The sequence below is a fragment of the Arachis hypogaea genome, chromosome 10 (genome assembly GCF_003086295.3).
Source record: "Arachis hypogaea cultivar Tifrunner chromosome 10, arahy.Tifrunner.gnm2.J5K5, whole genome shotgun sequence".
Lineage (NCBI taxonomy): Eukaryota > Viridiplantae > Streptophyta > Magnoliopsida > Fabales > Fabaceae > Arachis > Arachis hypogaea.
In genome coordinates, this window is record NC_092045.1 from 109,806,945 (window position 1) to 109,823,281 (window position 16,337).

At 30.0% G+C, this 16,337-nt stretch overlaps 2 protein-coding genes across 3 annotated transcripts; one reads left to right on the forward strand and one right to left on the reverse strand.

The window, feature by feature from the left end:
- The first annotated feature begins 7,387 nt into the window (after positions 1–7,387).
- LOC112716483 (ribosome biogenesis protein WDR12 homolog) lies at positions 7,388–12,479 on the forward strand. Of its 2 annotated transcripts, none has more exons than XM_025768404.3 (14): positions 7,388–7,545; positions 8,066–8,297; positions 8,439–8,536; positions 8,913–9,019; positions 9,520–9,555; positions 9,675–9,760; positions 10,264–10,322; positions 10,398–10,508; positions 10,622–10,741; positions 11,234–11,377; positions 11,613–11,721; positions 11,817–11,953; positions 12,056–12,091; positions 12,192–12,479. In XM_025768404.3, the coding sequence occupies exons 2-14, from the start codon at positions 8,129–8,131 to the stop codon at positions 12,279–12,281; spliced, it is 1,302 nt and encodes a 433-aa protein (XP_025624189.1). In that variant the 5' UTR covers positions 7,388–7,545; positions 8,066–8,128; the 3' UTR covers positions 12,282–12,479. The 2 variants fall into 2 exon arrangements, with proteins under 2 accessions (XP_025624189.1, XP_025624190.1); XM_025768405.3 differs by having other exon boundaries at positions 7,390–7,545; positions 7,992–8,297.
- A 210-nt stretch (positions 12,480–12,689) lies between these two features.
- On the reverse strand, positions 12,690–14,926 carry LOC112716484 (UDP-glycosyltransferase 83A1-like). The gene is made up of 2 exons (XM_025768406.3): positions 14,430–14,926; positions 12,690–13,662 (listed from the first exon to the last, which is right to left on the reverse strand). The coding sequence occupies exons 1-2, from the start codon at positions 14,920–14,922 to the stop codon at positions 12,773–12,775; spliced, it is 1,383 nt and encodes a 460-aa protein (XP_025624191.1). The 5' UTR covers positions 14,923–14,926; the 3' UTR covers positions 12,690–12,772.
- Positions 14,927–16,337: the final 1,411 nt, after the last annotated feature.

The window sequence follows — 16,337 nt, forward strand, 5'->3', positions numbered from 1 at the left end:
GTCATAATATTGATTGTGTAATGTTAACTCTTTAAATTTTATTTTTTTTAAAATTTATATAAAAAATATATTAAATTATTTATTGATATAATTTTTTATTTAACAATAGAGTTGGTTCCTATTCCAAAGTCAAAGCAAATTTAAGTCGTGAAATCAACTATTGATATAATTATTATATTAGACTATTTATATTAAAGTTTTTGAGTGTAAATTTTCTCTAAATCCTCCATTAATCCATAATGTTTTTGCATCGAACTTTTTTTCAATAGATTTCTAAAAAACTACATAAATAAAAAGTCATTCACCAATATATAATAGTTATATATAGTTACACTATGATAATATTTGATTCTAATTCATTATATATTTATTCCAAAAAAATTAAACAAAAAACATTAATTTATTACATGCAAGTAAATATATAGACAAAAGAGGTAGGAAAAAAGTAAGCACAGTTTATTAGGATATTTTTAATATAAATTATAAAAAATATTTATTTTTCCAAAACCTATTTCTGAGCTTTATTTATGAAATGCACTATTGGCGAATTTGTTAATTTTTAGAGTTTGTTAGGATGCGGTGAACTTGCCTAAATACAAAAAAAAATATATTTCGATAAATAAAACTAAAAAATAAATTTAAAAAAATAAATATTTTTCATAATTTATATTAGAAAAAAATCTCAGTTTACTATCTTATATCCAACACATATTAGCATAATCTTACTAAAACCTGTTTAAAATTGAGAAAATAAAATTTCAAGAAAAAAAAAAGTAAAAATTTGATATAATATCTGAGTGATATGGACAGCAATATGGTGAGATATGAAATTCCTTTGTGGAGCTATGGATATATGAACATGCCTCTGTGGTTGTCATGACCTTGACATGCATGCTCTCTCTCATTGAAGAAGGAGTCAATTATGACACATGAAAACCATCCCATGTGCAAAAGCCAATATTTAAGGCTTCTTTTCCTCTTTTGGATATCATCACCATTTGTCTCTCTATCTATGTTTATGTCTTCAAATTTCCCAACTAACCCACTACTTAAGTACTTAACACTTATTCTGGCCTCAGTTCTCACAAGTCTCTACTCATTAATTATCATGCGGCTCTATAAAAATTCATTCATTAAAAATATTTTCATTTAAAATATATGTTAAAATATAAATTATATATTAAAAATATATTAAATAATATATATTTATATAAAAAATAATAACAAAAATTTTATATATATTTAATATTTTTATTAATATTTATTATGCTACTATGATTATGTTAAAATTAATTATCAAATCAGTTATTGATATAAATATATATTAAAATATAAAATAGATAGTATAAATATATAAAATAATTAATATATACATAATATTTTTGAATTAATAAAATCCGAACTGATAAAAAGAAAACTCATAATGTCATGTGGGTTATTTTGGTTCTATTTAGTATTTTATTTCATATCGTATGTTTGTCCTATATGCGTACACTTCTCTTTTTATGCATGTTGCTATTGTTCTTGTTCTTGTTTCACTGACATAATGTTTTCTTGTTGGAATATGAATTTTTAGTTTTTTTTACTGCTTACTTTTAAATTCTACTGAACTTATTCGTCCTAGAAAATGCTGTTTCCTGTTTGATACTTACGTCACTAGAATTTAAACAATGTGGAGTTTCCATGTCCAAAAAAAAATGTGGGGTTTGAATTGTAAAATTCAATTAACACTGAGAATTTTAAATAGTACATGCCAAATTATGAATTTGTTCTATCCAATAGATAGTCATTTAAAGATAAAAACTTTGATAAGAAGACGTTCAACAAATTAAAAAGACAAAATAACTCCAAGGATGCATAGAATGTTTAACAAAATATACCTTTATTACGTGGTTATTTTTGAAAGAATATTAAATATAATGAGTTTAATCGAAATACATACGTCCTATGAAGTACGGACACTTTGCTGAATCGCCCGTGTTGGACACATTTTGGACACGACGACACTCACCAACACTCGTCCGATACGCGTGTCTGTTGTGTCCAAACCGTGTCTCAATAAAAAATAAAAAATTCTTCTCTGAACACACTTGGACACATCTAAATACCATCACGTGTCAGCGTGTCCGGTCTTATTCTTAATATGTATTCTTAAAATAATTTTAGATATAGTATATATTATTATTTATTAAAACAAAAAATATTTTAAATACTTGATATAATTAAAATAAGACATTAAAAATAATTTAAAAATTAATTTATATTTTAATATCAAGAAAATATTAAAATATCATTACGGTTTATCTAAAAAATACTTTATATTTTATATGTATTCGTATCTCCGTGTCATATAAAATTTTAAAATTTGTGTGTTGACGTATCTCGTATCGTGTCGTGTCCCGTATCCGTATCAATATATGTGCATCATAGCATACATCATATTCTTTCTTCAATTTCCTCCTTTCTCATTTTGTCCATGGCACTCAAAATTAACAAAAAGGAAATTCAACTATATTAAATGAGGGAAAAACAAATTAATGGATATAATTTAATTACCTTGTCCATAATTTTTTTTTTTTACTTTTATAAATGTCCAAGCAAAACTTATTAAAGTTTTTCCAATTTTGTTTTGTCTTATATAAGCAAGGTATGATTGGCTGCACTCTGGTCATTTCATAGACAGTTAAATTTGGGAAAAGTGTGGTGCAGTGGGACCAAAATTATTGAACTATATTGTGTCTTAAAACACTGCAAATTAAATAGATCCCATTTTTTAGTAATTCATTATATTCTCTGTGTATATAAAAATAGAATATATAGTTAACATCTACGTGATAAATTTATTGTTAGTAAATAATTTAAATTTTTTATATTTTAATAAAAATTTTAATTTATAATTTAAACATGTGTTTAAAATAAATAAATTCATAAAAATGACACACATAAATATATACGAATGTATAATAATTAATTTAATAATTATTTTTTATATAAATATAATATTTTTATTTATTATATTAGCTTTTAATTGATTTTTATGTTTTTTTATAATAAATAAAATATAAAAATTGACCATATAAGTATAAATATTAACAAAATTGTTTATAAAAAATTTGAAAGTGAGGTGTAAATATAAAAGTAAGTGTTAAAATATTCTAAATCAAATAAAACTAATATTTCATAGTTATATCTCACTTTTAAATTTTAATGATAAATTTTTTAGCATTTGTATGTTTTATAGTCAATTTTAGTAGTAATTTAGTCTTTTACTACTCATCCAATATAGAGTGATGTAATTATGCATGGCAGCAGTACATAATTTTATTCTTTTGGTTACATCTTCAGCCTGTAATTTACTTAGTTTATAAAGTTAGAAGTGTGAGTTCAAAATATGTTTTAAAAGAAAAAAAGTGTTGAAGAATGTTCAGCTTTAATTGAGACAACACCACTTTGATACACTCTATAAAGCTCATAATATGTGCAGCTTTTCTTATGCCATGTTCATGAAACTGATGATCCCAATTATGAACACATTTCAGTAATCACTGCTTCTACTTGTAGTAACCGCGCGGGCATCATTAGACGTGGAATCATAGTTAATGTAGAGTTTGTAGAGGTGTATAAAAAATAACTAAAATTATGGTTAATCGGTTAAAAAATTATAACTATATTTTGGTTAATCACTTTAATAAAATAATTTTAAAAATTATATCCATATTATTAAAAAGTGATTAACTAAAACTAAATTTTAAAAATTGGTTTTAATCATTTAACCGAAACTAAAACTAAATTTTATACAATTCTTATGATCAAATTGATTAATTGATTTTTTTGTAAAAATTGATTTTTAATAAATTAAAATCAGCTTTTAATCAGTTAAAAACGGTTTTTAACCAGTAAAAAAAACCGGTTTTTAATTTTGGTTTTTAAAAAATTCAGTTTTTTTTTTATGTAAAAATCGGTTTTAATACATATGTGTTTATGAAAGATATATTGAGTAAAAAAATTTTAATACATAATACAAAAATCTTTGTATACAACATAAAAAAATTGATATACATTACAAAAAAAATTCTATGTTATGTTATATTAATAAATTTGTATTATTTATAAAATTTTTTATGTTATATCATAAATTTATATATTATATGTAAAATTTTTTATATTATATATAAAAATCTATCGGTTTTGTAACAAAATTTTTGTGCTTTCTAACAAAATCTCTATATTAAAAAGACACATACAAAAAATTACGTGATAGAGACACGTACAATTTTATTTCACTAAAATTATACTAATTTAATTAGACTTAATTATAATACACTTGGACATATAACTTTTCATATAATACGCAGGTAAATAAAGAACGAACATAAGTATAAGACTATGCGACAAGAATATAATGAAATTAAATTTGATTTGATATTAAAATCAAAATTTTTATTTAAAATAGATAGAAAATATAAACTGATTCGATAAGTAAATCTTATAAATTCATATCATAATTAATTAAACTCAAATTTCTTATTTTTTTAATAAAAAATATTATTTATATACTAAAATCAGTTACTAAAATCAGCTACCAATATATTTATGTATAAATACATGTATGGTTTAATTTATTTTTAATATGTATTTGTATTTCAACATGTATTTTATTTTAGTGAGTAACTTTAGTATACATGTAGCATTATTTTTTTTTTATAGAATTTGATTAGAATTAAAATAATTTACTGTGTTAAAAATGAAAAAAAATGCTCATTAGGTGTTAATATAAAAGAAAAGAGTTGGGAAAAAATGGTTGAGGTTTGACGTAATTAATTTTAAAAATAATAATTTATTTTAATTTATTTTTTCAAATTAATTGGGAAAATAAAAATATTTTATTCCAAATACATCTCCAATAAAATTTTATCAATATAAAATTGATTAAGATGATAATAAATTTACTGGTCCTTTAGTTAAAAGTGGTGGATTCATTTTGAAAATATTATAATAAATATTAGATTCTGGAATGCCACAAAGCTTGAAGCAATCAAGTTACAAGATCATGGTACGATCATCCAAACCGACAATAAGTTATATCTGTAACTGTATGTGTTCTCCAATTCCTCAGTGTGGGGGAAGCGTGGCTATTCCTTCACCACAAGTGCTTTCTAGTACAGAAGACACATGGCCTCATCACTCAATCCTAATTCATATTTCAAACTTTAATACCATTTTTTTTTAATTTATTTCTTTCACTGTCTAAGTTCTAATTAACGCTACTGATAAAAATGTTATCTCATTGTGTCTATGTTTTGAACTTTACTTTACTTACTTTAATATGAATTGTGATGTGATATTTTGGTCCCTAACCTAGTATTTTGCCATGTTCTTAGACATTCGAGAGTAAATATGACTATGAATAATGTATGTATGTTTGTTACTCATACTTATTAGACAATGTAGAATTTTTTTGCGAGTATGTTACGTATGCACTAAAATCAATTATCATAATAAAATATATATTAAAATATAAATATATTTTAAAAATAAATTAAATTATACATATAATTATATATAAATATATTGGTGTTTGATTTTAGTATATAAATAAATTGAAGAGGTCCTGTAAGGTTCAAAACTGAAAGCTTGCAGTGTTTTTAGTGTCATAGACAATAATAATAATTAAGTTCGTTTAGTTAAAGTTTTGATAATCATATCGTCGGGTATCTTTCTCTAAGCTATTATTTAGTGTGATTGTGCTGGTGGATAAAGTTGTTAGTAACACTGTATTTTATTTTTATTTTTTTAAACCAAATATAAGTCCCAACAAAAAGTGAAATGATAATTAGTAACCTAGAAGGAGTAACAAAATAAATATACATGAGTTACACAATAATCCATTATTGATGCCTTCAACAATCAACACCTTTCCATCTTATTTTCCCTCATTGCAACGCAGGATTCACTAAATTGAAGTTTTTTTTTGGTCAAGCGGATTAGACAGTCCTTAATGTTAAACATTGCATTACACTTATGTTTCACATACCCACACAATATATTCACACACATTATTATGAATATTATAAGTTCTTAAACAACAACCAAGTTCAACTGAAATTTGAACTCGGTGTACCTTAGAGCAAAGTAAATATAATTGTCACTCAACCAGACCTTATGGTGCACTAAATTGAAGTTTAATTTCATGTTCTTGAAAATCTTGGGTGGAGGGAGTGTTCAAATGGCCCATAACTCAATGTGATGAAGGTGGGCACAACTCTCTTTAATATTGGTTTCAATTGAATAAGATTTGCAAAATTTGTGTTATAGTGCATAAATGCCTAACGTGTCATGTATGTTGTAGTGAGTTTAAAGACTAAATTCCTATAATGTTGTCAGAATTTACGGTTTTTGTTATTTTAGTATCTTGAATTCAAAATTTATTATATTGATATCTGAGATTTAACTTTAAATATTATATTAATTTTTAATTTTTTTTTGTGTTGAGTCAACGAATAAAATATGAAATTAATTTTGACTTATCACGTTAAACATAAAGTTAAATGATGTCGTTTTGTTTTCACGCTTAAATAAGATAAAAATGAGATTATTTTGGAGAATAAAAAAGATAAAATGCTTTACACATTATACAAATTTTTTTTCATCTTCTCATTTTTGTCTGACGCCGTTTAATTTTATGTCCACAATAGCAAATCAGAACTAGCTCAGCATTTCATTCGCTGACTCAATCTTAAAAAACATAATTATCAAAATTAAACTAGTAAAAGTAACTTTTTACTGACATAATATTATACAATTGAATATACATAAAAAATTATTTTATATTGACAATCTATTAAAATTAAATTAATTTTTATAGAATCTAGGAACCACATAGATGAACTAGTGTGGCAGTAATATAATTATACATAAAATATTTCTAAAAATTAAATAACCTATTTTGTTTTTTTTTTCAACTATTTTGAACCGGTAAATTGTATACTTTTGTTGGTTCTGGAATTTAATTTTAATACAATGTAAAATATTTTACACAGTTATGTAATTACATTTATTTTTTTAGATAATTATTTATGTGATCAATAAAAAATAATTATTTTGTTGATGTAATTCGATGCACATGTAAAGCTGATAGTGTATCGAAATTAAATTTATTTATGTATTTTTTTATCAGTTCTATTGGGCCTCCGCCAGTTCTAGCAATTTATTTGTTTATGATCAGTTCTCCTGGGCTTAGATTAGTTTTTGAGCAGCGAGTTTTAGGCCGAACCAGGAACAAGAAAAGTTTTGGGCTGTAAAGAATGGATAAAACGGTTGACCCGGAACCCGGTTTCACACAGCAACCCAAACAACAATAAAATCCGACCCGAGATCCAGTTTTGAAGAGAAGGAGAGATTTTGGCGGTAGGGTTTTTTTCTTCTTCCCCAATTCTGTTTCTCTTCTAGTCTTCTCCTGCGTTGCTCTCTTCTCTTCTCTCGCTACTCTCGCCGGAACTCTGCCCTGAAGTCTCGCTCTCTGTGCTCTGGCCGTCATTTCTGCAGGTAGCATTCGTCCCTCGATTCTCACGGGCCATAGCCTCACTTCCTTGTTCTTGTTGCTATTTATTCATTGTTCCAAGGCCAGAACTACTTTAAATATTTTTGCTTAAATTATTTGTGCTATATATGCCATTATTATTATTATTATTTAATCTGCTGGCCATTTGACTAAATGCTTGAATGATGGAGTAGATACTTCGTATAGTAGCTAGAGTTCGTTTTGGTAGACATATATAGTTGCTAAAGTTATTTGTGCTATATGTGTTATTTAAAAATATTTTTGAACATAAAGTTTCAAAATTATTCCTTGTCAATAGTTCAATCCGCAAGTTCAGAATTTAGTTTGATAGTTTAGAGGCATATTCATTTTCATTATTTTTTCTCTTTTATAGATACTTTCTTCTTTATTTTTTGTATATCTTTGGATTTACATAGAGTTGTTATTATAGTCTGGTTAATCCGGTTGATTCTGACCTGGTACCATCATGGGTTTGATGTCTGGTCTGGTTTTTGGTTCGGACAGCAACCGTTAAACCCTAACCGAAAAAAGAAATACAAGAAGAGCGTGAGTTTTAGCAAGGTACAGATGGATATGGGGGAAGAAGGTGCTGAAGGGATCTCCAGAAGGATCCAAGCAAGGTTCGTGACGAAGCTTGAGGCTCCATTCCAAGTCTCAGCTGCTGCCATTGCCATCCCCTCTGACCTCACCCGGTTCGGCCTCTCCTCCCTCGTCAACGCTCTTCTCCAATCCAAAGGTATTATTTATTGTTCTCATTCATTCCAACACTACGCCAAATCAAACACCTTTATTTATTTATTTATTTGTTTTTTTTAATTTGATAAAATTAGGATGTGTAAGTTAGTTGGTGGTTTTTTTTTTTTTTTAATTTGTGCAGATCCTGATCATAAACCGGAGCCATTCGACTTTTTGATCAATGGCGAGTTTGTTCGGATGTCGCTTGAGCAGTTCCTTCTGGCCAAGGGGATTTCTGCGGTAAATTATACTTATAACAAATATGCCATTGTACTATAGGTTGAGCCTCAGTGCTAAGGATTAAGTTCATTATGGAATCTGTGTCATTGAAGTGAAAATGAACAGATGCACTGCAAATTCATAAATATAAATATATAGACAATAGACAATGTATCTATTTTATTTTAATAAAATTCAATGTTAAATCATGGGAGTCTGCCCTATTTTACACATTTTAAAAGAAAACTGTGAAATTCCGAGGGGGTGGATTTGGAACATACAACTATGACTTATCCATTCCTTTGCTCTTTATCTGTCAGCATGGGAAGTAGACAGCATTATCCATTGCTCTAGATGAATAGGCACATATCTAATCTTTGTGAATGATTGATTATAGGAAAGGATATTGGAAATCGAGTACACAAGGGCTGTTGCTCCACGAAAGGAGGAAGACCCTTCTATGCATGATGACTGGGTCAGTGCTGTTGATGGTTCATCTTCTCGGTAAGCATCTAAATCTGTAATGTTTTGACTCAACATTTCTTAAAGTCTTGCATATAATAATTCAGCCTTGAATTTGTATTTTATCAACTGTATAATTGATCTAGGAGACATAGTATGTGTGCAACTTATTGTATCCTATAATTCGATTGTTCATATTTGCTGATGGCACGAGTAATCATCGTAAAATTTTGGCAACATTGGGACCAAGTACATTGTCTTTTTAGGTGTCTTCTCTTTGAAATTTCTTTACAATGGAGCTGGAGTATAGTAGTAGAACTAGTCAGATGATACAACTACCTCTGCTTGTGAATCGGCTGTTAGCCTGTTATATATTTGCCAGTTAGATAAATGAATGTGTTTTAAAACACTTATTTAGAGTTAATCCTTGACAATATATTTGTTTTAGTGGCTGAGATATTAGACTATTTGTTCTGTTCTTCAAAGTAAGATTGATTACCTTGATGTCCTTCACTAAAAATACCAAGTTGAATTCTTTGCAGGTTTCTTTTGACAGGATGTTATGATGGTTTAGGGAGGTAATAATCTTGTGTAGTTTTGTTCTTCAAGAATAATCGACATACTTTATGGTTGAGTTGAGTGACATATCATTTTGAGTCTCCATGTAGTGAACTTCCATCATATGGATATATTTCAGGGTGTGGAAAGGTGCTGGATTGTGTACCCATATATTGGAGGGACATAGTGATGCTGTTACATCTGCTGGTATCATCAATCCAGAAGGTATGAAGACAGGAGTTTTTCCTACATGCTGCTACCTTTGTTTCTGTTTTATTTTTCTGATTGTACAATATTAACAGTTACGGATGCATATTCTGTTTCTGTTGTGAAAATCCAAAAGTATCTAACAGTATTAGAAAGTTCACTGTTGATTCTCCCAGGCTATCAAGTTTAATGTTCCATTAATTTCGCTTTTGTTTTTTCTTCTGTTCTTTTTCTTTCTATGGTGATGATACTGGGTTTATAATGATAATATTATGATTATTTCTTAGTATTTTCAATGTTTCAGTTTCTTGAAAGACAATTCTTAGTATGAACACAATTAAATTTGCATTATCCTCTAGTAACTATCCTTTTATGTGTCCAGAAGGCATTCACGCTTGTTTAATGTTTCTAGCAGCCATCGAAAGCTAGTTTCAACCTAGCTTAATTCATTTTTTTTATTTGTCTTGTAAGCATTTATTCTCATGTGCGGGCATTACTCATCAAGGTTTTGCCATATTCAGGTGTAGACGCTGTGACACTGGCTACTGCTTCGAAAGACCGTACACTGAGGCTATGGAAGGTAACTAAAAGAAACTGCTGAGCTACAATCCCATATATTGAACTTATGCTGATTACCTTTTTACTTGTGTAAAAGATCAATACAGAAGAGGATATCAACCATCCTATGAAGATTAGGGCTTTCAAAATCCTACGTGGTCATAAGGCTTCAGTACAGAGTGTTGCTGTGCAGACTTCTGGAGAAATGGTTCCTATTTACTTCTCTATTAAATTCTTGACATATTTTTTATTAGTTCAGATTATTATATATGATTTAATAGTGGTCTTTGACATTACTGCTTATGTCATCACATTTGCTAGGTTTGCTCGGGTTCTTGGGATTGCACCATCAACCTGTGGGAAACTAATGACAATGGAGAAGATGACCTAGTCTCTAAGAAAAGAAAAGTTAGAGGTCAAATTGAGGAGTCTCAGTTAGAGGTTTGTACAGGTTCCTGGCACATCTCAACCCCCCCCCCCCCCCCCCCCCCCCCAACACACACACACACACAAGATTTGATAGATAGAAATATGTTACCTTATAAGAGGTAATTGGAGATCTTTCCTGTTTGTTCTTTCCACATGCTTAGTATACTCTAGTCCCTTGTTCTTTCGGTAGCATCTCAATGCCTAAAAGAATTTGACTCAATTATTAAAGTGTAAACTTCCATCTTTAATATATTTGGTAATTTAACTAAGGGTTGACCATGAAATCTCAAGTTCCTGTATATTGAAGGCCTGGAGCTGGAGGCTAGGATAGTTTTGAAACTATTATGAAAGGGATTTGTTGATTTAATTCTTAGACATGTTTAAAGCGTTATTTAACTGGGACTGTAAACCTGTGAAAGTATTTCATTCTCTGATGTATCATTATATAGTTCTTGATTGACATACGAACCGAGCCTTCATCAATTGCAGTTTGTTGTATTATAGGGCGAGGCTGTTACAACCCTTGTGGGTCATACACAGTCCGTATCTTCTGTGGTATGGCCACAACGAGAGTCAATCTATTCTGCATCATGGGATCATTCAATTCGAAAATGGGATGTTGAGACGGGCAAAAACTTGTCAGATATCGTAAGTTGACAGCTACCCCTTGTGTGTCTAATTTGCCGAAATTGTATGTTGTTGAAGTCTAAAATTTTTACACATAAACCTGGTTCAATATGATAGAAACATCATTTTGTGGTTATCTGTTAATTTTTATGTTTGGTTATTGGTTTAAATATTTTTCTTCCTAAAGTATTATTGCAAATTATTATTACTTTATGGACAATTGGACACCTGAGGCTACATTGTCCTCCATTTATAGTTCTGTGGGAAGGTTCTCAACTGCCTTGATATTGGTGGAGAAGGTTCTACTCTGATAAGTGCTGGTGCTTCTGACCCTATTCTTAGGATTTGGGATCCTCGTAAGCCGGGTTAGTAAATACATCAAAAGATTTCCTCTCACCTCTCAGAGATCATCATATGCACGCATACCAGTATCATATAACATATTTTCTTCTTTCTTCAGGGACTTCTGCTCCTGTCTTTCAGTTTGCATCTCACACTTCTTGGATTTCTGCTTGCAAATGGCATGACAGTTCTTGGTTTCATTTGCTCTCTGCATCGTATGATGGGAAGGTTATGTTGTGGGATCTGAGAACAGCGGTAATGCATTCTAATCTTTCCCGATTGCTTTATCCTATTGGTGCAACAATGAACCATCTTTTGTATTTTACCGTTGATGATTTTTCTTTGTTAATGTTGCAGTGGCCTCTCTCTGTCATAGAGTCACACACGGACAAGGTATACAATGATCTTTCCGTGCCTCAACTTTTCTTTCATGCTTGATTAAATGATTTGGGTTGAAGTTTCTGTTAATCGAATTGTCATTTATTTGATTCAGGTTTTATGTGCTGACTGGTGGAAAAGTAACAGTGTTATCAGTGGTGGAGCAGACTCAAAACTCTGCATTTCTTCAGAAATTCCTGTATAGCAAGTTAATTGTATTATTTGGGGCATGCTGTAACAGTAGCACATATTTATTATAATATAGGGAAGGAATTCAAATTTTGAGCCAATTTTGTCTTAAGGCCAATTTTGCCTGTGAGAAAAATTTCATTTTTGTTTGGCTAACTGGATATTTATGTTTACACTCATAATATAGTTGTCCTGAACTCATTTGCCTGCCAAATCTATCAACATTTTGCTTATGTGTGTGTGTTGCAGTTTGTTCTGCATTTTTGTTACTTTTGTGAAGGTGGTGGGTTTAGGTTATTCACACTTAAAAAATGCATATACCACTGCAATCTTTTGCTACTTGACCAATCGTAGTGATTTTTATATGCTCATTTTTTAAAATGCGCAGATAACACAACTTTACAATTTAACTAAGATAGTAAGATAGTATAGACAACAGAAAGGTTTAAACAAAAGAGAGAAGTAACATGAAAGCATAGCTGGCTAATGCTCTTATATTGTGCTAATTCATGTTTTGATCCACTTGATAAATCTATCTAGATTACTGTTAGACAAGCCACCTTGTTCAGTGGCAAGTTGAACCTTCTCCTTGATACTTGCAGCTCTTGCTTTCAAATGTTCATCACTCAAAAGCTGCTCAATTTTGTCTCTGATTTCCCCTTTTGTGACTATGTCACTTTTGTCTCGTTCGAGTGCAATTCCTACCTTCCAAACATCACAAACATAGCTCCTATTCAAGAACTGATCAGCAAAGTGAGGCCAACATAAGATTGGGACTCCATTGCTTACACTTTCCATTGTAGAGTTCCAACCACAGTGACTTATGAAGCAAGCAACCGAAGAATGACTTAGAATTTTCTGCTGTGGCGCCCAACCCACCATCCTAGCACGATTACTTACCCTTTCTTCAAACCCTTCTGGATACAGATTTTGCATCCCTCCTTTGATATCCGGTTGCAGAACCCACAGGAAAGGCCTATTTGACGTTTCGAGTCCCAAACAGAGTTCTTGGAATTGTAGTGAACTAAAAGTTGTGATGCTTCCGAATGCGACATATATAACTGAACAGGGTGATTGTTGATCCAACCATTTCAAACAATTCTGGTGTTGTGGCCAGAAATGACCTGCAGAGTGGTCAAGCTCATTATGGCTTGATGACAGAATTGGCCCTATTGGTGTGATTTTTGGTGCCAGAGAAAATGCTGCAGACTCAAGATCATAAGTTGAATTGCAAAGAATCCATTCAGTTTTCTCCATAAACTCAATGTTTTTCAACATGAGCTGGAAAATATGCTTCCGAGCAGCTGTGCTCCCTGCGCGAACCCAGACGAGGTTTTCTGTGCTTACAACTGGCATTGTTGGTGATAGCTGAATGATTTGATTTTCCAGTGGAGTTCCTGGATGATGGATTGTTACAATGTAGAGAAAGACATAATTAAAGAGTTAGTCACACTTTAGATTCATTTTATTTCAGAAGTTATGAGAACAAATTTTTATGGTTACTAGTTACTCTGGAAGTTTATTATAAATTAATTTGCTGTATTTCTGTTGATTGATAGTTAAACAGTACTAAGCACTTTGGATATGCTTTCTTCCAATTCCATATATAATGATATCTTTTGAATATGAAATGGAAGATTACACAAACAAGACTTCTTAAGCTATCACTTTAGTAATTAAGAAAAGCCGAGAGAGTTTGACTGTATTGGATTGCCCTTATCATTGTGTAAAAATCTATAACTTTTATTTAGGGTGCAACAATTTAACAAATTTTGGTTGGATTTTACTTTTACTCAATTTTGATTTTGCCAAGACAAGGTGCTAAGCCAAAGCTAACAAGCTAAAATTCAAGTTTGATTTTCAACAAAAGTAAATAAATAAACAAGAATATTTATCGTGAAGAGAAAATAATGTATTTTTTAAAAACTTTTATAATCACTTTATTTTTCGTTTTCAGACATAACTTTTTAAAGTAAAAACTTACGTGCAGAAGTCTTCATGTGGAGTTAATGATAAAAAATAGCATATGATGATTTAATAAGTTTGACTAAATTGCCATCTAACAATTTTTAATTAAGAACTTCACGTGAAGATAATTATTGCTTATTTTAGTTAGGAAAAGTATAGATAACTAACAACATTTTTGAACAAAATGTGAACTCACCATCTTGGTCGACGAAGCCACTCTCAATCAACTTTGGGATGCTCAATCCCAACACCAACTGCGCGGCGGCGGCAGGACAGAATGCCGCCGGTCGAATCCCCTTCTTTACGGCAATGCCAATAGCCCAGCCAATGCTCTGATCAGCAAGCACACAACTAATCTTTTCTTCACAAAGTGATCCATCATTGATGTCTTCAATGATCTGCTCAACTTTCTCCGGCATAACCTTCAGCACTGCTTCGGACGACTTCCCCGGCATCTTCCTCTCTTCTGAGGATCCCAATCCATCAGGTATCCACACAAGATTCATTTGAGATAGCAAAGCATTATTATTCCCTTTGGGGAATGCATTCATGATCCTCTCATGGTTATGTTTAGTGTTAACAAATGTTACTTTGATGCCTTGTTTTACTAAGCACAAGGAAAGTTCCATTAGTGGAATCACATGCCCTTGTTCAGGGTAAGGTACAACAAGAACATGAGGCCTTGCCATCTTATTATTTGAAGTTAATTTCAAGTTCTTGAAAATCTTTGGTGGAATGAGCATTTAAACTACCTTATTCTTGTGACATATACACTACAAGATAGATAGAAAATGTCATTTGCATGAAGATATAATATGTGACCTATGCACGTAAGTTAAAAAAAAAAATCAATTTTATTCGAAGTTGATTAATTATATATTCGGATGAATGTGGGCACATCTCTCCTTTGGTCCCTTCTCAACCTAATCTAATGATTTTGCATGGAGTAAAGCTAGGAACCAAAAGCATATCAGCCAAAATCCAGCCAAATACCTTTGGATGAATTCAAAATTTTTACGAGTTAACATATATGGATATTTCTTTTACTAAGTATTAGAATGTTTCTTTTTCATATTAAATGGATGTTTTTGTATATATTTTTTGAATTTGTGATTGTTAGAAGTGGATAGATTAATGTGAGAAAAAAGAGGAAGGTTTTTATAGGTTTTAATTAGGTTTACTTAATCAATTTAAAATTTTTTAAATTTTAAATTTAAAAAATTTAAAATTAATTAATTATTGATATAAATTAAAATAGTTTTGTTTAGTTTTTGGCCGATAAGTTTTTGGTTCCTTATACTTTTCCTTTTGCATGAAAGACAAACAATTGACAGGTTGAATAATTTGTTATCATCTATTAAAAACAATATATCTGGTTAAGTAAAATTTTATATTGTAAGGTTTCGATCACCTCAACCGGACCTGTTAGGCTAGTATGCTGTCATGTTGTGGTCGTGTTATCATTTACACAATAGAAAATAATTAAATTAAGTATTTAGCAAAAAACTGCTTATATTAGTTAATTAAGAGAATAAAAGTTGAGAGTGATGGCTCTTCCGATAAGTTTAATATATATAATTTTTTTAAAAAAAGTTTATATTTAATTTATATTTTTATTCAAGTATTTTCATTATAATATTATTAAAAAATATATCTTTAAGATACTTGTTAGCAAGACCTTTAGATAATTAGGACCGCGAGAGAGACCTCTTATAGAATAATAGAATATATATAATATAATTGGCATCAATGTAAGATGCAGGGAGCCAGGGACGGATGTGGTTTCAAACAAGGTGCCAAGAACTTGGGGACCATTTTACCTGTCACGTATTCGTTTGGTGTTACTGTTACCTTCGGTTTTAATATTAGTCCAGGGGATATATATATATATATATATATATATATATATATATATATATATTGTTGAAGAGGGAAGATTATAGTTATATTTTTGAAAAAAATGGGCACGGCAGATAATATTTTTAATATTTTTTATTTTTTTATTAGTATAAAGAGTACAATTTTCCCTTTCTATTAAATATCACTAGTACGATAGTATTTATTATCTTTAGTCTAATTTAATCTTCCCAAAGGAATAGTTGAA

Coding starts and splice junctions, on each gene's coding strand:
- LOC112716483 (XM_025768404.3), top strand. CDS start 8,129: ATGGATATGGGGGAAGAAGGTGCTGAAGGGATCTCCAGAAGGATCCAA. Junction 8,537..8,912: donor TGGCCAAGGGGATTTCTGCG/GTAAATTATACT, acceptor GATTGATTATAG/GAAAGGATATTGGAAATCGA. Junction 10,509..10,621: donor TGCAGACTTCTGGAGAAATG/GTTCCTATTTAC, acceptor CACATTTGCTAG/GTTTGCTCGGGTTCTTGGGA.
- LOC112716484 (XM_025768406.3), bottom strand. CDS start 14,922: ATGGCAAGGCCTCATGTTCTTGTTGTACCTTACCCTGAACAAGGGCAT. Junction 13,663..14,429: donor TGGCTTCGTCGACCAAGATG/GTGAGTTCACAT, acceptor TCCATCATCCAG/GAACTCCACTGGAAAATCAA.